General features: G+C 34.9%; 1 protein-coding gene across 1 annotated transcript in view; it reads right to left on the bottom strand.

Moving 5' to 3' along the window:
- The window catches only part of LOC104162670 (plasma membrane calcium-transporting ATPase 2), a gene marked incomplete at its 5' end in the record, with an annotated part of 101212 nt that overhangs the window by 62611 nt on the left and 15287 nt on the right, over positions 1-23314 (bottom strand). The window contains 4 exons of the mRNA XM_009701462.1: positions 13418-13660; positions 15247-15461; positions 17713-17877; positions 19640-19681. Coding sequence (XP_009699764.1) covers positions 13418-13660; positions 15247-15461; positions 17713-17877; positions 19640-19681 — 665 coding nt within the window. The remainder of the gene's footprint in view (positions 1-13417; positions 13661-15246; positions 15462-17712; positions 17878-19639; positions 19682-23314) is intronic.

The following is a 23314-nucleotide window of genomic DNA, read 5'->3' as shown; positions in this document are numbered from 1 at the left end:
TTATGACACTATTGACTAATGATAGCTATAATTAGGATACTCCAGCCTTAGTGTTTCCAGATAAGATTAAACTGAATTTTAGACACAGAGAGTTTTCTGCACATTTTCCCCAGAAAAGTCTTGGTATATTTATTATACTATAAGATGTTATTCATCTGTATGTAGGGACTTTCCTATTGTCATTGATCAAAACCATTCATATGTTCCCTTAAAATGTATCATTTAATGACATTTTGGCTTGCAAATTTTGAAACTTATGTATTCCATTTCCAACTTGGACACTAAAAATCTCCACTATTGTCCTTTTGTAGTCACAATCACAGGGAACTGGCAATTGTTAGATTCATACTAGTGCCAGTCTAGCTTTGTTTAAGTGCAACAAGAACTGTTAACAAGTAACCTATGTAATCAAAATAATTAGACACAGCAATTGTTATTAACTTACTTTAATTAACAATCAATTTACTTTAAATATAGTCTAAGTACAAGGTGTCAAACCAAGCTAGCTATAAAGAAAGAAGCAAGAACATGTTTCTCCCCTATTACCAATATGAGAAATGTGCCATTTCTAAACCAAATTGATTAAAACTAAGAACAGATTAATAGATTTAAATAAATTTCTGATACTCTGTTCCATATATTTAGCAAACACTTGCGATGTTTTCATGAACAACAAATGAGTCGAACATTTTTTTTAAGTGCAAAAGAGAAACTGCACTTAATTGCAGAATTGCAATTGGTACCTCCATAATGACAACCCAAACATCTGCTACCTTGTTTTAGATCTATTAAACTGACGTTTTACTGCATGCTGATATTAGACTGGCTTCATAACTGTTGCAAACAGAGAACACAGAGACAGGAGACAAATTGCATAATGTTGAGCTGATCAGGTGGTGAAAATTCAATTTCAAGGTAACATCTGCAGTTTAAAAAGTGTATTTCCAAATTAGAACCAATACTAGGGATTTACATAGGTTTTTGCCAACATGAAAAGCATTAATGCATCTGTCTGAGGGCTGAAACCTCATCTGTTAGATTTGAAGAAACAGAGATACATTTTCTTTAGTTATAGTAGTGATCTAACTAGCAATTGTACATTTGGAAAATGTCCTTTGAGCCACTTTAATACACACTTTAGCAATCTATCAACAGTTTTCTCCCTATCATCTCAAGACTTTCTCTCACCAAGGTTGCCTATCAAAACCTTATTCAATGTTTCTGAACACATCATCATAAAAATTCCAGTTACATAATCTTCCTCACTTTTAATTAACTAGTTAACTCACTTAATCCAAATAAATCACATTTTTTAAAAACACTTCCACTAGTCTGAAGTGCATCTCATGCATGTTTTCTACTAGCCACTGTACATGTATTTCAGCCACAAAGTTGTGAAACACACACCATCTATTCCATTATCTAAATATACCAACTGTTATTTTAATTTGCATTACCTTCTCTATGCTTTTTACTAATTAGAACTGGAAATCTTCTAGTGCAATGCAGACATTAAATCACCACTTTAGGCTAATGAATTGGAAAAACAAAAAACACAAAAACAAACCCACAAAAAAACCCAGTGCCACTATCTGAAAAATGTTTACTGTGATAACGATCATATTGTACAAGAATTTAATCATCGCATTAAATAATAGAAAATGCATGGCCTTTACCCAGGCACATCAAAAGCCTGAATTTTTACAGGTAGTTGATCTGTGCATGCAGTCTTCATTTGCACAAAACTCAACAATAATTAGGATTGTCTACTTTTGTATTAAATATATCTCAGATAGGAAAACTAATTTTCTAGAAAGACCAAACCAAAGCAAAAATTAGTCTTAATGCTCACTGCCTTTCTGGTTGCAGCACAATTACAAACCATTTGTACAGTTTAAGGAGCTAAATTTAGTAAGTACAAAGCAAATCTAGCCACATGAAACATAAAAGGAAGTTTTTTGACTCAACTTAAGCTACTGATTATAGCCCATCATAATTATAGATCTTCTCTGTTAATAGTACTCATTTCCAGAGAAAGGAGAAGGGTTCTTCAAGCATCCATTTCTAAATGAGTCTAAAAACACCAACAGCAGCTATTTCATTTATCATACAAAATTTACTCCTCTTTAAACTTATGCTAGCACGTATCAGCTGAAATTATTTTTAAATTCGTTTTAGTTAGGGGTTGTTTTTTTGGGGAGGCAAATGCATGAGCTCAAGTGTATATAATAGGTTATAGCAATGCTTATCTAATATTTTCTCAGAGGGATTTTTTTGCATGATTGGTGGGGTAATGTTTGAGATGCATTATAAATTCAGTCCTCTGGCCAGTCCCTCTCCTTGTCAGGATACTAAGAATGATGCCTTTGCTGGGCAGATTAGCACACTGTGAGACTGCAGCCAATTTTTATCTGATTATTCATTCGGAAGGAAACTGGACAGGAATGATGGAGAGGTTGAACATCCTGTCCCTTCTTCATAGGAAAATTCTCCCAGAAAAACTTGTCTCTCATCTCTTCTAAATATATACCCCCTAGCAAACCAGCATTGAGCACTGTCAACCCTTCTTCTTTGGAGTGAAGGGAAGTGTAACGTAACTTAATTCTCTGCTCACTTGAATAAGTAGAAACCACAGAAAAATAACAATGGCATAAGAAATATGCAGTGGAACTTTTTAACATGTTCAATACTTTCATTCAGTATTATGAACAATGAGCTACATCTACTGCCCAACACTCATTCATCATTTCAGATGGATGAGGTCTCCCAGGGTCTCCATAAGGACTTGCCAGTAGCCAGCCATACTCTTTTGCTCTGTGTGTTTGCACTTACACACGTGAGACAGTTTTGTAGTAGTACTTACTAAAGTTGTCCTAAATTTTTTAAACTTCCTTCTAGAAGCTTAGTTTTTCCATGCAAGTTGTCTGCCAAAACAGGTCTGTCATTTCTTCAATGGTGCTAAGGAACAGTATAGTTTTGACTATGTTAAAATACTCTAGCAACCTTTCCTTTGAAAACTCTCTGTTTCCTCTGGCTAGACTCAGGCTGGGAAAAGGATTTCATGTAACGGATGTCTTCTGCCTTCTGCCCATCAAAGTCATACATCCCTGAAAAATCAGATCCATCAGAGTCATACGCCTTTGAGAAGTCAGTGCCCCTTGCAGTTTGCTCACAAACTGTGGTTACAGTTCTTCAGAATCCCATCCATTCCAGAGATTTTTCCGGCTTATCTGACACATCACTAAAAGCAGAAAGGCCATCATTTTTGGACACTTTCCCACATTCACTTGTAAATAACACAGAAATATGATTGACTGGAATCCAGAGTAGCCAAGAGCTTCACACACAGGAAGAGAAAACTGGAAGCTTAAAGAAAAATTAGTACTGGGGTCTACCTGCAGAAGAAAGCAGGAACTAGAATTTGAAGCACAGTTTTTTTACTTACTGTATATTTAATACCAACTTTCTAGGACTAGCTGTGACTCAAAAGAAAAGAAAAACAATATTTTGCTTGCCTTAACAGAAAATAAAAAATCTTATTAAGTGCAATTTCATTCACAAAGAATAGCAATGTCAAGTCAATTTAAAGTATTTTCAAGTCTGTAAAGTAAGTCCTGCACATTTATTCCTCTGAAATTAGCAAGATGTTTTCTGTCATCTACTTTATTGCTGATCTGTTGTATTTCTGGCATTGTACCACTTGAAGGTTTTTTGGGGTTGGCTTTTTTTTTTTTCCCCAGGGATAAACCACATTGGAGTTCTGAGAGTAAAAAGAAAACTTACCAAAACCTATATAGTCTATAACATATATTATATTTATGTAACATGTATCTGAAAGAAAATTAATGTCATATTTCATTATGAGGTGATTCACCCACCGCATTGTTATCTAATAAGCCTGTTTGTATATCTTTGATTATAAAACCACTACCATTTTCTGTAAAATTGGTACTAAATTATTGCATTTGAAATGATTATCTTCCCGAGAGCACAAAGAAAACCTACATTAAAACAGGAGTGCCTGAAGTAAGTGTTTTACACCCACTCATGTAAAAACAAAAACTCCCATCAGGAAAACATGCTCCCTGATAATATCCCCTACAAAGTATTAACACTAAATTCTAACCAGCATATCAGTCACCTCCGAAATGTGATGACTTTATCTCAGCAGAGTATCAATGGCATGAAAAGAAGTACGTATTAAAATCATTCATTGTGCCAACATATTTTATTTTTTAAAAAAAATTGGTCCTAAAAATGACAACAATGAGCAATATTTATATATCTAGATGAAAACACTTTAGAATACCTTGCAGGAAATGTTGACTTTTAAAGCCTCCATTCATCAACAGGCATATTTGGAAATAGCTGGCAGTTATCCCTATAAGTGAATCATCTTATGCCACTACAAGACGAGTGGAAAATATGAACATGAAAGTAGGATAAATAACATAAAAGAAAATCCTATGCAGTGTAATAGGAAAAACACTTGTTGCATCATAGCAAGTTAAAAATCTAATTTACTCATTTTCATACAAGCAAGCAGGAAAAAAAAAGCTAATGTGGTAAATGACATTATAGTAACAAAAAGCTTGCAAGTGACTGTCAGTCTGTTTATAATCTTAACAGTGATTATTTATTCCAATAGGAATAAATGGAATGTGCAATTACCAAACTGTGAAGGCAAAGAAGTCCAGTATGAAGGAGGTTTTGATTACCTTGTTTTCTGTCACATGAAGAAAGAAAATAAAGAAATACAATTTAATTTGATCATAAACTTTTAGCTAGTATGGGAATAATTTGTCTTGCTACTTTCTACAGTGCAGGATTATTTTATTCATCTATCTTCTCTTCCTATGTTCATTTGTTGCCGAGGCAGGACGGTCACCCCTTTCTTTGACAGAAAAGGAGACTAGCAACTAAGAAAAAGAGTTGTCAGGAGCTGCAGTCCTCCTGTGGCCAAGTTCATTTACAACTACAGTTTACTGTGTAATGAGAACTTCAGTGAAAGACCTAGCTCTATCTGAGCACATTTATCTCACCTTCTCTACCTATAATATTTCTGCCATATTGCGGGGAAACCTGCCTTGCCTCTGACAGCCTGGTCACTAACGAAAATACACAACCCTCCAGAGAGTTTAACAATGTCCGTAGCAGATTTACAGGACGGCCCTGCTCTGATCCCTGCTCCCTAATCCCTCTTCGCTTAGGTAAATCCATCCCACAGCCAACTGCTGAGAAGCTTTCTGGACAGCTGATTCTATTCTGCTCCTCACTTACACCTCTCAAAAAATGAGACTTTGTTAAAATAAAGCTTTTTGCTAGCAAGACAAAGCCTCTGTACCCCAATGGCAGAAAGCCATGACTGGGCTAACAACGTGTCCGATGCTTTACACATTCAAGTAGTCTTTTCTAAACACAGTTATTTCAATTATTAACTCAGTCACTAATTTAGTGAGAAAAGCTATATTTGTACGTCTTATTATATAAAACTTCAATGGCAAGTGATGTGTGAAGATCATTACTCTCTGCTAATTACCACTCCTAGAAGCAGAGACAATTAACTGCATGATCTATTATCTCTAATAATTATTATTTACACAGTACATAATATGCACACTATAGGTTGTTTTTTTGCCTAGCTTATTCTGAGAAAATGCTTACCAAGGATGTTATGAAAAAGTTTTTTAAAAAAATATTGTTGGGGATTTTTTTTGTGATGATTGTCTTGCTTATATATAGAAAGATAGTTTGGCCTGCATTGTCTGGTCTCATCCATAATGTATATCGACATTATACAGTTGTGTAACACTGGGAACAAAATACAAAAAATGAGATAAAGATACAAATTTACCTATAATAGTAATAATTTTGCCTATGAAGTAAAAACTCTTATAAAATATACAGATTTTTAGAAATCACTCCAATCAAACTTCAATCAAATCAAATATTTGTTTAATTTTAAATGGCTCAAATGCACCACAATATTTTAATGCCATCACCTAAGCACTTCAAAAACAAGAGCATATACAATTTTCACAAATTTCTGTTACCAAACTAATATGCTGAAAGCAGCCAATAAAAGACTGAACAGTACTACCCTCAAGTTACTTGACTCATAAGACAGCCTTACTGACCTAAATCCAACCCTACTGAGTTGGAAAATGCCACCCTGAAAATCATGCATTGATCTTCTGTAAAGTAGATTTTCCTCTGTGTTTCTCCTTGTATTGTATATTCAGTAACTTGGTGTACCCTTCAGACTGCAGAACACAAACTGTAAAACCTGGAGCAGAGCTCTATGAGTTCATACAAATCCGCTTATTCTTTTTCAGACAGCGAAAAAATTAGTATCTTTGAATTCGTACACCAGTTCATCAATCTGCCAGCTGAGGATTCTCCTCTCAGTACATTTTTCTGTGACATTTTCTGGATGGCTTTAAGTACACTAAAAGTAGAGGATTTTGCCATTCCAAATGTATTCCACAGTGACAGTGCAGGAAGATGATTCAAGCCTCTTGCTCCTTCTTCTTGCCTCCCTCATCCAAAGCCAGATGACACTGACAACAAGCCAGTTCACTGTCATTACACGGGCTTCGTTAACAAAATTCATCCCAGATATGTTTTTCCCTGTTTACTGATTTCCAGTATTACTATGTAAAGATAAAACCTGCCACAAGTACTATCCTTACATAAAATGGCTGTCAAATAGCACTCCTCCTCCTCCCCATCCTTCTCAACCTTAAAACAGAAATTACTGAAATGTTAACAGATTATCTATCTAAAGGTAGAATTTAATTTTGAGCATTGCCTGAGGAAAGAAAGCAGAAGTAAAAGAAAACACGTTATGAAGGATGGCCTCTGCTCAGATTGTCGCCAAAATTCACTCAAACCCTGCTATACCAAAATCACCAGCGCAAACTTCCCTGTGGACAAAGCTTGCAACTGTATGTGGAGAAAATGTGATGCAGTAAAACAGGGAAAGCCGCACAGCCGTAACGGAGGAGCATACTGGGAAGAATATGTGCAAACTCTGATGCTGCCAAGTTATAATCATCTTTCCTCCTTACGTTCCATTTTTACCTTTTTTCCCCTCAATGTGCCCTCACTGCAACATTCTGTTTTCCTTCTTCCACTGCCTCTTCTTCCCTGAAGCTGACCTGCTTTCTTACAGGCAGGTCAACCTTGACTGACAACTTGACTGTCTGATAAAGAACTGATCTTTTTCACAGACTTCAAGTCAACAACTGCAGCTGCCAGTTATATTTGTGGCTTAATGTTAATGGTAGGGAACTACAGAAGGAATAAAACAGAATTTAGGCCAGACCATATACTTGGGTTGTCATGTAGTATTATCATAAATGAAAGCTTTCCTCAGTCTATCCTTATTGATTTATCTTTTTTTTACCACTTCTGTCCTCATTTTTTGTGTATGTGTTTTTGCTGGGGTTTGTTGTGGTTTTTTTTTAAAGTATCTATTTTAACGTCGAACATTGTGAGCAGCAATGGGTGAACTTATCCGAATAAAATAAGAGATGACCTGAACATGTACAGTAAAAACAAATGGTAATTTTATCTGTATTTTAACACAAGAAACAAAGAGCTTGAGAATAGGTTTTAAGAAAACCATACCTGAGAGTAAAAATATCTTTCCAAAATAACTAAAAATGTAGTTTGAAGGATAAAACCTATTTTCTCATGGGTCTCCTTTGAATAAAGAAGATAATTCTAGTGACATCCAATAGCAGTTTCATTTAGCATGACTGCCCTTGGCAGACAGTTACAATAAAGTACAGCCTCTTTTGCTGTTGCTTCAGGAAATATAAATTCTGATGATCTTCTGTTGATAGGTATGGCATAATCTGATCTATTGGGTTTTGAGCTTTGCGTAAAAATGAAATAATCTTTTCTAAACAGTTAAGGTCTCGTTCTTACATTCCATTTTGAAATGAATATAGACAGATAAAAGAAAAGGTCTATGCTCTGTCAGACAAGAATCAGAGAGTTGCAAGCAACTACTGTTAAAAAGACATGACATTTCAATCCTCTTTTCTATCACTGATAACTTTATACATTAACGTGGAGAAATGTATGGAAAAATCCATAAACCAACCTAGTACTTCTCGAGTTTTTAAATGATTCAGTAGGAAACTTCCAAATATCCATTCTCCCCCAAAAAACTTTAAAGTTGTTCTCAAGAGGCCTTACTATATTGATCGTGATGAAATTATGAAAGGTAAAAGGAAATGACAGTAAATTTTTGTCAGCTACATAATATGGGTGTGCATATATATATATTACTCTTGAGACAATTTTTTTCATCTGATTAAAAAAAAAATAGACAAGATTAATTCAGGTATTTGATAAATGAAATCCAGTCTTTAAATTTTATTTTGAAAAAATAAAAAAATAACTCTGTAAGAGAGAAGTGAATTTTGTACTTTCCATACCTTTTTAAAGACTCTTTCTGACAGGAACATTATGTCTCCCAACAACCCAGACAGCTGTACTTTTGGACGCAAATATATTCCTCAGAAATAAGAAGAAGCCTTTACCTGGCTACTATATCCATGTTCTCAATACCCAGTGTAGATTTTCATCTATCCCTGCGACGCAGCTGTCTTGCTAAAATCTTATTTTCCATTCCTTTTACCATTTCACTTTTGTAGAATGTAATTTCTTCTTATGGTTTTCATATATTATGGGTTACCTACCTGCTCTGCCAGCCTCCCTCCCTGCCTTTTCTCCAAGAAAGTATGAAGTGCATTCATTCCAGTATTCTGCATCAAACCATCAGTAAAAAGAACTATTTATTCTTAACAATAAAATTCTGTGCCAAAATCTCTTGAACTGCTTTCGGTATAAAGAAGTTAGAGATTTTGTTCCACCTATTTTAACAAGATTGTTCATTATATATTCAGGAAAAAGTAATTACACAAAGCAGGAAGGTGAATTAACATCTTCCTTCCTCTTTAGTAAATCTTAATGCCTGCATCTGTGTCGCAGCTTCATCCTATGCACCATGTACCCCTGCAGCCAGCCTGCATCCTCAGTATCATTCTCCCATGGAGAGTAACCATTGCTCCCCCCCAGAAAAAACTCCTCTCAAAGAAGCTTGTGGGGAATCTCTGCTCCTCTCTGCTGGGATTTATTTGGGGCCCTCAAAGCCATCCCTGCAGCCTTCTAGGGAGATGTCTGTCTGAGCATACAGTGAAGAACCTCATCCAGGGCTGTGGTAGGAATGTGGTTGCAATTCGGGTGCTGGCAGCACCCTTGGTAACTTCACTATTTTCTTAGACAGATGTTACAGTGCCACATGCAGGTGTTCTTCTGCCATATGATAAACAGGAAACTATTTTCTCTGTTGTGGCTGCAATAAAATTGTCTACATTCTTTTTCTCTTTTTTTTTTTTTGCTTCATTTGCCCCTTTTGGTTTTATCTGATAGAGGCCTTTTTGTTCTAAAAGTTTTACAAGGTCACATATGTTTACTTCGTTTCCTAAATTGGCAGAACCTGTGGAAGAGAGTGAATGTTTTGCACTTTTCTATGACATCTCTGTCTTTTTTCCTTTGAGATCCTCAGTTAAAGGATACCGCTACCTTGTGCCACATACTGTGCAAATGCAGTAAATGATACTCGATCCTCAGAACTGAAAACAGTGCTCCTGATGCAGATCCAGATACTCACCTAATACAGGTAGTTTTTTTTCTCTCCAGGCACCTACCAAGTACCAAATGAAATGCCTGTGTTAGATCCTAACAACAAGTTCAGCTGGGTCTTTTCCACTGGTGCTGAAAATCACTCCACTAAATACAAATTGGGATGTCTTCTTAATAAGAACATGACACCCATCCAGCAAGCATGTCATCTATGCCCTCTGACAGTTTTCAGGAAATTAGAAGAAATACTTTTCTAATTAAAACTGAATTTATGCGAACAAGAGTTCAATAGAAGAGTTCAAATCACTAGTTGTGGTATTTGGAGTCTCTATTTCATTATTGCACCAAGATATTCAAGATCAGTATACTTCTGCTCCAAGTGCAATCAAAGTATTCCCAAAATGCAAATTTTGTTTTCAGAGTAAGAGATGCTTTACAGTCCTCATCATAGCTCACATGCAAAAATGTGTGAAATCTAATTTTTATTTCCATGTGGGAAAGCTACCTAAAACATGAATACTGGAAAAGAAAGGTTTTCTGGAGAACAGCTTCAAATAAACAGCAAAAAAAGCAGCATTAAAATTGCTCTGAAGCTACTGGAATGCAAAATCAGCTCACTCAGTAACTTAATCCTTGGAAAGCATTAAAAAGAACTATATTTAATGATGCTATTGTTCAGTTGGAATAATTTGTGTTTAATTTCTCAGGGAAATTCAAATCTTTTATCCCAAGCAGTGATATTATTTTCTTTTCATATTTTTATCAATGGTTCAATTGCCCCTTAATCAAAAGATAATGCAAGAGGGAATATTTTTCATTCAGCAGAGTATCTTCACTAATTTTATTGGTCCCATATGTGATCCTCTGAACAGAAGTTTACACAAAGTGCAATTTACAGCATACGCATAACTAGATAACTAAAAATATAATACATAAAATTCAGTCTTAGCGACATAACACTTACATGCCCTTTGGGTTTGAGCTGATATTCACAATTTGATTAAATATGCTCTAAGAATGAGTGCACAAGTATGCATTCAGTATTAGCAGCTAGAGAAAGAACTCTGTATACTTCAACCTGGAAACTACTCCCTTATGTATTTTTACTGCATTTATTTATGATTTAAAATGAATAGGGGCTATGGAAAAATACCTTGTTATCTTAAACTTTAGCTTAAGCTTGTTATAAACAATGAATAAAATGAACTCCTCTGATATCGGAGTTGTTATTCTCGTGGGGTCTATACCACATGGCTTGATCTTATGATGTTGTTATAATAGCTAAAAAATCACCGTTAATTTTACACAGATAAGTTCAAGTAGTCATCTGATATGCAACCAGCACAAGGTGATTTCCAGAGGATTTCACTCATTTACCAATTTTACAGAGAATCAGTCTCTGTGCAAAGCTAAAAAAAGAACTGAAATACTGAAATATTGACTCTTTTTAATAGGTACACATAACTAATTTCAACAAGAAGCAATAAAGTCAAGCCAGAGTTTAAAAAAAAAAATATTCAAAATTATATTGAGACCAAAGTGCAATTTTGGAACCACTATGGACCAAGAGTTTTTCAGTCAAATTAAGCTATTATCATAAGAGAAAGATAGAACATTAAACTTAATATTACAGATGCATCACTCTGGAAAGTCTGATGCCTTCCCATGCCTTACTCAGAAATCTGAATCTATTCTGAGATTCAGAGAGAGTGAACTGGTATGGAAATGGAACAGAAACACTTTGTTACTGTGTTTGATCTCAAGCATTCAAAATTAAGAGCAAAATATAAAACAAATGAAGCACAGCTGACATTGAGTCTTGCTGGGCCAGTCACACCTGATTTAACTACCAACCAATCCGCCTGCCCTCTGCCTTGTTGTTTCTTAGGAATGGGGAAAATTCTGCCAACATTGGTAACATTCTCTCAAAGCCCTCCCAAAGTCAAACTCCATAGTGCCAGCTAGGACTGATGCTGGTGACTAGCATTGCCACTGTAGCAGTTATACAAACACAAATTTATACAGCTACCTACTACCCTTCATCCCAATTTGTCTCTATTGCTCTGTTTTAATCCTAGTCTGTGTGTTTAGGATGAGTTTGATTAGATTTCTCTTTCTACAGAAGGCAGCACCTAACCTTACGTAGGCTGTAACAATAATAAAAGAACTAAGATGTATGTTCCTCTCCCCAACAATCCAATGTTATACTGATTTGTGAAAGCATAATTTACCCAGCAATAGTAAAATATTCTTGCTAATTTACAAACAGGCAAATGAGATTCCAAAAAACCACTGCCATAAAATATCCACACTGAGCTATTACACAGCGTTTACACTGAACCATCTGAGAATGGAAGGCCCATCTTTCATTTCAGCTAACCTGGTTGATTTTGACCTGCACAGACCATAGGAAAAAGGACAGAATAAGATCCAGGATTCGGTTGGAAACTGGTGCTGCTAGTTGGGTGCTTACAGCTGAAACTGGTGCGTAGCTGAGTGAGCTCTGCTTTTCCAGGGTTTCTGAATTCAGAGCCAAAGGGCCAGCTCCAGCCTCAGTTGACTAGAGCTGTTTGTCTCTATGGTGCAACAGAAGAGGTGCACTCACATTGCTGGCTGATTTCAGCTGAAAGGTGGCAACTAACAGTACCTTTCTCAGCTGATGGAGGGTTTGTGTGATTCCCTGTCCACTCGTGATGTAGGAAGCAGCTCACGCTGCCTTGGGGGCTGGTTCTCCCCACATTTCCCCTTCCAGAGAGCTTTCACTGAGAACAGAAGAGTGAGTGCATAACAGCACAGATGACTGTCTGAAGGATGCCTAAGCTGTGGCTTGACTTCAGACACCAACCCTGGCTACCCAATCCTCAGGAGCATTCATTTCAAACACACCTTTGCTACAAACACACTTTGCATATCTGCATCAGGTTTCTCTAAACATTCTTCTTCCAAGTCTTGATTTTTACTAATACCCAGACACTTACATAGCAAGAATTGAATGAAATATAGGCCCCAGCACTCAAGTAGTATTTTACCAATTGTTTTCTGTGAATGCATTTTAAAAGACTACTTTTAAAACAAACTGGAAGTTCATACAAGGCTATATTATGCAGCTCAGCACAGAGCTATAAAAAGGACAATACATAAATTCATAAACTAAAAAAAAAGTATTTATTCTGCAATATTAAGATTAAGCTTGACCTTTCAAAGAACAAATCTATTAGAATTGCAAAGGTTTTCGGCCTCTTAATTAGCTCTGTACAGAAGAACCTAATGCCACAAGCAAACAGGATATTTCCATTTTGTCCTCCTTTACAGACTGAATAAAATATTTTTGGATGTAATTCACTTGAAACCAGAATGAATAAAGATCATTAACCTCACTGATTTAACCAATCCAATTTGTCCTATTTGAGAATTAATTGAAAGTTCTTAAACACATAAAAATAATTTTACACATATGAAGTCTCAGTGAAAACTAGTGCTGTTAGCAAATTTACCTGCAACAAAACTGGGCCATCCCAATCCAACAACAGCAGGAGTTTTTTTAATGTAACATGGTCTTGTACCTGTAAGTACATCCCTATCCTTAAAAGAAAAACATAAAATATGTACTTTTTAAAGTACCTGTTCTCATTTTGAGGACCTCAACAGTATTTAATGCTTCATAACCAACAACAGGATGTTAAGGAATTAATATTGCTTTAAAAAGTTACAACTCCTTCTGCTATGTTTCATTTTTTGACAGAAAAAGCCTACTTACCAGAATTTTTGTAGTATAAGCACTGTTGATAGCAATTGCATTAACTAGCAAATCAAGGGTTTTGGCGGGTACAGAATCTGGGTCAGGGATCTCTTTGTAGTGGACATCACCCACATAGGCTTGGACGACCGTCATCCGGTTGGTTGTTAGTGTCCCTGTTTTGTCGGAGCAGATGGCTGTAGCATTACCCATAGTTTCACAAGCATCTAAGTGGCGGACCAGATTGTTATCCTTCATCATTTTCTGAGAAAAAGTAAAATAAAAAACCTTCAAGATTTGCTCCAACAGATTTTTAACATCAGTAATAAAAAGCAAAAAAGTATGTATTTAGTCTTGTTCATGAGAACATAATGCTCACTAAAGTAGAACTTTGACTAGGGCCAATAACCCAAGCCCTAGTTACAGACCACCAAGCAGTGATTATACCTGAAATAATTTCACCTTTGTTAAACCAACATAGTTCTAACCAACATTTTTTGCAGTATAAGTACATTTTAAGGAATACATAGAATAGCAAAGGTTTGCTAAAGAAAATGAAGAGAACAGGATTTTTTAAACAGTGTAATTCTAGCAAATATTAGACTTTTCTTAATATCATTTCTAATGCCAGGATGTGTCCTTGCACCATAGAGAGACTATATATTTTGAGAAAGACAGGGAGGGAGGGAGGGAGGGAAGAAGAGAGGAAGGGAGGAAGGGAGGGAGGGAGGAACTAACAAACAAAAAAAAACCCCATCAAACAAAAAACCAAACCCCACACCCACAAAAAACCACCATTGTAGAGTACTCCGTTCCACAGTGTATATTTTTCACAAGATGCACAGTCATCCTGGAAATACATTATCCTTGTTTATATGTTTTCAACATTAAAAAATTCTGTGCTGAATCACCTGACCCTTACTGTCAGACAATGTCTTACAGAGCACATCACCACCAGTTGTACACAAAGATGTATTGCAGTTTGATACTGCAAATATAGATATACACATATGTGCTGCATGTGTCAGACAAAGGACGTAAGAAGAATGGGAAAATATTTTTAAAGCAGCTGCAGTCTTTATTAGCAAAATCCCATGCTTGAGTTGCGCTCTTTTTTCCTAATAATAATGATGTTTGGCTACACGTAAATCAAGCTATTCCTTCCTAATGTTCATATGTTAATTTATTTACATACTAAATGGAAATAAACTTTACAAAATCTTCATCTAAGATTCCTAGAATGTTTAAGTAAGGCCCATCTGACTAAATTGCAAAAACAATCTGAGAAAACTCCTAAAATAGATAATGGAGTAATCCACAAGTCCAAGATTTTAATCCTCTTTAATTTCCTAATAGAATCATTTACATTGGCTGCAAAGAACTGCAACCACGTTTAAGAAAAGCACATGAAATCTCCAGTGAAACTCTAATTTCTTTGAAAAGTGTTCCTGAAGACTTCAAATCCTTGTCAAAACTTTGTACTATTGCATAAGAGAATTTGAACACAAAGTTATTCTGTATCAAAAGACTGGACAATTCTCATAGTAAATTCTGCTCAATAAATTCCTGGTAACCTTGCAAACTAAGTAGGTATTTCTACCGTTTGATATTCCTGCACTGTGTAGTTTTAAATATATGTATTAGAATACATATGTATTTGCATTTTTGTCAGAAATACTTTCAATATAAAGCAAAGTTTCACTTAAAATATTAATGAGAGTGAAATTTCTTTAAAGTGCATCAATTTTCAGACCAATTTTCATCACACCTGATAAAACCTGAAGACTAACTCACTAGGAAACTCAAATGAACAGCATTTTTATTCCATAACTATTTTTAATGTTTCTTACCTTTACAGAGTAAGCCAGCGAAATAGTGACAGCAAGTGGAAGTCCCTCAGGAACAGCAACCACAAGTACAGTAACACCAATAATGAAGAATTTAACAAAATACTGAACATAGACAGGAGTGCACTCAGGCAACCACTGTTTCTTGTTGACCACAAATGTGTCAATGGCAAAATATAGTACCAAAATTATTACAGTGATGGCAGACATCACCAAACCTGAAAATAGAAATCATCAATTACTATAAAGCAAAACACAATTAAAACCATGCACAATTAGAAATCTACATTTTACTTTTATATGAAATTATTTTTTTATTCTACATGACATTTTTTCACCAGTACCAATAATGATGATAATCGTAAATTTTACAATGTAGGAAAAAACATTACTATAATACATTTACAATAGCCATACATACCAGCGAATAAGGAAACATTGAATCACACACTACCGAACAGCTGAATCATACTGCATTAAATTTAAGCACCATCTTACTGCTACCTTTAAAACTTCTGAGTCAGCCTAGTTCAACAGGAGTTCTGCTGTTGCTTAAGCAAAGCTTTTTCAATTTAGTGCACTACCTTTACCTGGTACAACATTTATATGTCCTTTTAACTTCCACCATTTACAAATTTCTAGTCTATCTATATTCAACACTCATCTTTCTTTTAAATTAGCTTATCTTAAGAGGCTTGAGAAAAGGAGTCTCCTGCAGTTTACGTTGCTGCATAAAATGTTTTAGAAAAGCCCTACTGATGTGTCTGGCTGAATACAATGAGGCAATACTGCAGAATCAGGCACAGAACAGTTTTTAACTGTTTTTCTTGAAAATGTGATAAATAGTAGTATTTCCAAGGTTTCCCTTTTCAAAGGGACATATGCAAACAGTGATATTTTTATGAGAAGAGACTCAAAAGAGGTACAACACTGACAGTATAGCACAACAGACATTAGTAAGTATTTCACAGAATTCACAAAAGATCCCAGGGACTTAGTATGCTCTCCCAATGACAAAGACTGCTAAGATAGCACTCCTCCTCCACAATTTTGTTCCTGCATTGGAGTACACAAATAAAAACTCCATTAGGACATCTATTTTGCCTTGCTATAATTACTGCTCTTTGGCAGGTTTCTATGAAGTAGTTAAGCCTGCATTTCAGAATAAATCAATTTTTCACACAGTAGAAGGAGAATGCTGTGAATTTCATGTTTTGACTGAAGTTAAAAAAAAAAAAAATTGGTAGCTGAAGGATGCTAAGGTTGACAGGAAACAGATGAGTCAGGGAGATTGCTAAATGCCAGAGGATAAAGGAAAATCCATTAAAATATTGTACAGGAAAATACTCATGACAACGCAAGACAACCCCATAGATTGCCCAGTGACAAAGAAAAACCAAACGAGGCAATGATTAATTAATTTAATTCATATTACTTGCCACATTATGGTTAGAAATCCCTACACAATTACTTTAAAAGTGATATTCACATGCCTGCTGAAATACCAAAGAGAATAATAATCAGAAGGCAATATAGAAAGGTACTTAATCTAAGAAATTAATGAACATGAGAAGTGAAGTGTTTTTATATCAGTGCATACTGTTGTGCAACTAGCAACAAAGCAGAGAAGCTTGGGGAATATGAAACTGGGCAAAACATGAAATTGGATATCAAAGAGATGATAACCATAGATTTGTAGTCATGCACTGTGGCATCATGGGGTTAGGTGATCAACATAGTGCAATGAACTTAGAAAGGAAGGAGAAGGAACATCCAGAGTAAAAATCAGACTCCTAAAGAGGGATACAGGAGATTGAACAGAAGTAAAGTTAGCAATCTGTAGTAGGGCCTCAACCAAGGATCTGAATAAAGATCAAGATCTCTTTAATACCACTAGAAAAACAAACCTAATGAGCTTTATGTGGTTACAAAAGGTTTTCACTTTCTACCTACGTGTTGGAGAAGAAGTGCTACTTATAACAGCAGGGACCAGATGGTACTGGATACAAGAGTCAACAGATGTGTCATATTTGGGTAGAAGGCAGAACATGGATATTAAGAGAGAAGAGAATGATTTCAGAATCCATAAGAGGGAAATACTGCATGAGTGATATTTTGAGATATTAGAGATTCTGAAACTGTGTACTCAGAAGTTCTATGAGGAAAGGAAATTAAATATGTAATTACTGCACTTGGGAATATTAACTATAAGAAAAGCTACATTTCATTTTGATTCAAATATTCATTACAATGCAAGTTGCCCAAAGCTTCCAGTTTCTTGACAGTTAAAGTGAAGTTTTAGAAGATTAAAAGATCTTCAATACCACATACTATCCTTAGAACAGTATTATGATGACCTGTTTCTAAATATTGCAGTAAAAAAGGCCTATCATTTTTAACAATAGTTTACTTTAAAACTCTTTGTTGCTAGTACAACACACTGCTATTCAGTCAGTTATCCAGTCATACCTGCTTTGCCTATCTGGACTGCCAGCTTGGTCAGCTTTCCCTGAAGAACAGATTTTTCCTTCTTGTGCATGTTGGATTTCTTCTTGTCTTTGTCATCTCCCTCTCCCCCTTCTGCACTCTTCAGTGGCTGCATCTCCATGGCAGCAGCCCCATCCTGCTGCTTGGCTAATAATGCAGAACAAAACTGTTACTCCAAAACTGCTCTTCATTCTTTTTATCTTAGTGTCGATACTTACTGAATTCAACCAGCAACACCCATTGCAGGGGCTGACTGCAACACAGATGACTGTAACTATGCACAGGATTACACTTCACTCCCCTGGCAGACAGATGCCCTTATGAGACCCAGTGGGGTTCTGCAGGGACACAAATGTACAAGCATACCCATGTGCACTCCATACATACGGCAATATGTACTGTGCTGTTTGTCAAGTACCGTGAAAACCATTGATTATTTTTTTTTTTTAATCACCAATGACATTCTGTGTTATACCCATATATATCACTTAATGTCTTGCAAATTACTTGGCAAGTAACAGTACATCAGTACTGCAGGATTTCCTAGAGTAGGAGATCTCATATGCTTCAGCAAATAGACAGTCTGTATTTCTCCAAATTTTGGTATGTCTCATAGATTACAATGCACCCTTATAACCATACTTTTAATGAAAGCATTTTAATGGTAATGTGGTTCCACAGATGATCCATGCATCACTTCTCTTGACTGCATGGGCACCTCAGTGACCAGTGGATTACACATTGCAAACCAGTATTCTAGATAACATCGGACTCAAAAAGTTTCCTTAGCATTCAGTGTTCAAGTAACTCAACCGTCAGGTCCGATGGTGATACCATCATCATTCTCCCATAGAAAAGCACACGTAATTTAAAGGCTAAAGCATCCTTTCTTGAAAGAATGTTAATGCTAATACAAGGAAACTTTATTTTAGTATCATAGAGAAAGACGTGTTTTTTAAAAGCAATGGCATTCCAGTTTATAGATGTGTGTCTGTTTTGTATTGAACACAGACATAAGTAAATTAAATAGAATGAGATGAAACAGTTTGCTTTGACATTCATGAACAGATTGTACAAAACCATGCTTATTTGACCTGGAAATCTAATTTGTCTATCTAACCTTAAAACTTATTCATTTAATATAATTTTATTTGATAGTTTTGTACCATCAACCACTGAGCTTGTCTATTCAGTTTCTGATCCATCACCTTTGCAATCTTTAGTATTATTTGAGAAGAGAAAGGTATAGTTTAACTTACTTATTTGGCATAACCCAAAGAAATCATGATAGCTGTGTCTCATCTAATAAAAAGGGAACCATAACTTTGCTTCAGACAAAGCAAAATATTTATTTCATTTTTTTCCTCAGATTGTACATTAACTAAGAAACTCCTAAGATTCTTAATCTTCCTATGATTTATCCTTATAATACGCTTTTACATTGCTAAATAAACTCTTGGCTTTAAAGTTTCCTTTTGTTATTTCTTTACCTTCTCCTTGCAAAATAAAGTATGTCTGTACAATGTCATTAAACACCAACGATGATGCGACATATCAAAAATAGGGTTGGAAATCCACTAACAATACATAGCATACATAACTTGCACAAGAAAAATGAATTCAAATGATCTTTGTGACATGGAAGTAACATCTATAAATGGCTTATTAGAAATACTGATCTTCTCCTATCCTAAATACGTGATATATCAAAATTCTGTAAGTTACAATCTCTTTAGTAGTTTTTTTTGTTGGGTTTGGTTGTTTTGGGTTTTTTTTAACATTCTGTTTGAACAATAGGGCCATTTTTATACACAGGCACAAATCACAAATTTTCATTTTATTTTTTAACAGAATTAAACTACATTCTAAAAATAAAATCCACAACCTCCTTAATATGAAAGAAGATTACCTTTGTTCTGGCTGTTCTCCATATTCCCATCCTGCATTTTGCCTATATGATGAAAAATTTCAACAGACAACAGACAGTAAACAATCTTCACCCAAGACAGAACATGAAAATGGGAATTTAAATAAAAAGGGCAGACAAGAATAATGAGCATGTTACAGATACTTATTTATGATCATTAGCCATCGTTATCATACGTTTAGTTAGAAGCATGGACAACCTAGCTGGACACATTCAAGGAACTGCAGTCAAGTTCAATATTGTAACATGTAAAATGCTAAATAGCAGCACATATTTTTGAGCAAATTGCATAAATTAAAAGGGTGAAACTAATAAAAAGAATCCAGTGGAAAGTGGAATTTGAATAAAACTCCTGAACTCAAACTTCAGAGAGCTGAGACTAAAAAAAATCACAGGTACAACTTTGGCACACGCTACTATAGAGTATGACTTTCTTAATGTATTCCAGAATTAAATTCATTATTTTAATAAATTAAGACAAAATATAAATAATAGTATTCATAAATATAAAACAGATATAATTTTAAAATTAATTCTCTCTGACTTGGTTGTATTATCTAGCAACTCACTCCTGTAAATATAAGTCCCAGCTGATCATCCTATATTCAGATTTATCCTAAAGAAAGATTTGCCAAGTGCATCTGTAATTTCCAATTTTATATTTTAGCTACATATAGTCTTACCATACCAAAGTCCTTATTTGTTTTTTTTAAACTGAAAATATACCATTTGAAAGTGTGTATGAAATAAAAATGGCAAAATACACATTAGAGCATACAAAACTTTGGTATTCAGAATGACCAGTAAACAATTTCAAATGTATTCAAAATTTCTTGGTGGGATGCTTTATGAAACTTTCACAGTGATATATGAATTTATCTTACAGAGAAGACTACTTGAGTTTTATAAATATTACATTCAGAATGGATGACATTGTCTTTTTGTAGTTATGTATAATGCACAATAAAAAAATAATGTTAAGGAAAACTGATAAAGCACCTTTACAAGATTTTTGATACGTTCTAATAAGAAATGTATCATTAGAGTTTATTAAAAAAAAAAGTCAGCAGTTAAGTCTTGCTCTTTCTACTTCCTGCAATAATACAGCTGGTACTGACATGCACAATAAAGGAGCAGAAATTATGCTTCAACATATGTATTAATTTTTTCACTCTATGCTGTGAATAAATACTAGCAAAATTGAAAGGCTGAGATGTATTTCTTGCACGTTTGTATTTTCAGTAATTGGGAAATCACTAAAAACTTCCCTCTCAAAATGTCCAAATCAGTCACAAATTTATCACCATAACATTTCACCTCATACTAATAGGTCACAGGCCCTAAGAAATTCAAAAGCACAGAATTAGACTAAAGGAAAGGATGTTTTGCTGCATATTATCATCCTGGTACTCAGATGGATTAGTAAAATATGCTGAAGTAAAAGATTTAGCATCAAATGCCTGTCTGTATTTCTAACTTTATTCCCACCATAGCTATAATATGACTTTTAAAAAGGCAGGACCTATCTTCCAAAGACTTACATTTTGCCATGAGACATATTCATGACCTGAATATGAATATTCATATGAACCTGAACAAAACCAAGTTCATTTTCATCATGAAATTTCCTTTAAAATTTTTGCATACAGTGCATAGTTGAACTTGATATCTGCCTAATGGCTATTTTTCTTAGAATGGTTTTTAATAAAGTTAGTGGAAGGCCTAAAACATCTCCAGAGATTCTGATTTCTGGCTACAGGATAAAGCCTTCCTTAAGAACTGGAAAACACTAATTTACAGCAGATAGTCTGCTCTATGGCCTGCTTTATAGGTCCTTTTTCAGAATGCAATTCAAAACCTTTAAGTAGTATAACTGAAGAGTCTTCAACTTAAAAAACAAAAAAAAACCCAAACCCATGACTTTCATAACTGGCAAACAGAAAATACACTGTTTTTTCTATATACACCAAAGTATTTAACTGTATGATCTCTATTTGCTATTTAATAGGGGTATCATAATTGTAATAATGAATTACACTGGCTACCTAAAAATACCAGTAGACAAAATGGACAATCATTAACAACAATGTAAGCATAGGTATTTAAGAAATATATTCTTAATCTCAGCAGCTTCTGCATTTAGGTTATTAGGGGACGGGGGGGAAGTAATCACAGCTAGTCATATGCCAATCATTTAGATAGAATAAGAAAGAATAGGTAATTTAGTAATTATGATAAAGAAAAGAAAGCTGTAAAGGATTTATTTCCTCCTGTTCCAAATAATTTTAAGCCTGCACTTGGCTATAAATTACAAATGAAGAAATAAATTAAGAAAGAAATTAGGATGATAGAATCACTACTGCTGAGAGATCCTTTCTCCTAGTGCTAGGACCAGAAATACCACCCCATCTTTCTGACCTTTGTGCATTGTTTAGAAACATTAAAAGGATCAGTATTTATTAATATTTTGGTAATATTTTTATATATAATTCTTTAACAATATCATATGTTTTTACATAATTTTTGCAAATATTCTCTTCTTTTCTTTTTGGAAATAAGTAAGTAAAAGGAACAGTGTTTGGGCCCTGAAATCTGGAGGAATTAATCTGAGTTTATTTTGATCTCTTTTCTAGACAAGGATGAAAAATCAGAAGGTTTAGAAAAGAATACAGAGCCTTCTAATATGACATGTATGCCGCAGTTGCTTTGAAGGTTTTGAATTTGAATATAAATGTTTTGTATGTTGCCTTTGCCTTACTAAAATTTCTGTCTTTTCAAACATACCCATGACACCATTACTGCCTAAATTCTTACAAAAGACAGTTACTTCTGCAAATAAACTCTCCAAGAAAAGACTCACCTTTACCTCCCCCAGCCCTTCATGAAGAGTCAATGGGACAGAATAACAAAGATCTATCGCTAGCATTAGAAATTATTTGTACATTGGAGGAACTGCTTGCAATCAACTGAAGCAGCTAATCGAGTTATGTTCTCATGTGCTGTGATGGAGCAAAAATTATAAAATACCCTACTGATTTTCCAAAATGTCTCATCTTGCAGTAGAAAGGAGTTATAGCCCTCTTCATGCCAAGTCAGTTATATTATGCAGCTAGTAACAACAGACGCACGCTGCAAATCTATATATAGGGGGAAAAGTGACGTCAAACATATCTAACGTGAATCATTAGGAATTCTTTCATGTAGTGTGGTATCAGAGCCAATGCATTAGTAAAACACAGGCTAATTACAAAAGAATAAATCTGATTCCACTGTATCAAATAGGAAGTTTTAGATAATTCTTCTATGCACTGACTAAATAACTTCACTTACAATGCAGAAAATACTTTAAAATATATTAAAAGTGCAAATTGCTTTGCAGGAATTGAACATTAGCGTACATATGCCAAAACTGACAGAATTAACAGTAGATGTAAAGTATTTCAGCTGAAACATTTCTCTGAGTCTCGTATGGTATTTCTGTAGCAGAATATAATTTTAAGTAACAAATTCTCTGAGTACCAAATGCAAAAAAAAAAAACAACCCCAACAACCCAACATGGAAATCCTGATGTAGGGATCGGGTAGAGCTCTACTGGACAATGATAAACAGTCCTTTTTCTAAGGAAAGGAAATTTGAGGTAAGCTGTAAACAGTGAT

This window comes from Cariama cristata, unplaced genomic scaffold (assembly GCF_000690535.1).
Source record: "Cariama cristata isolate BGI_N322 unplaced genomic scaffold, ASM69053v1 scaffold8740, whole genome shotgun sequence".
Lineage (NCBI taxonomy): Eukaryota > Metazoa > Chordata > Aves > Cariamiformes > Cariamidae > Cariama > Cariama cristata.
This window is presented reverse-complemented; position numbering and strand designations above follow the sequence as displayed.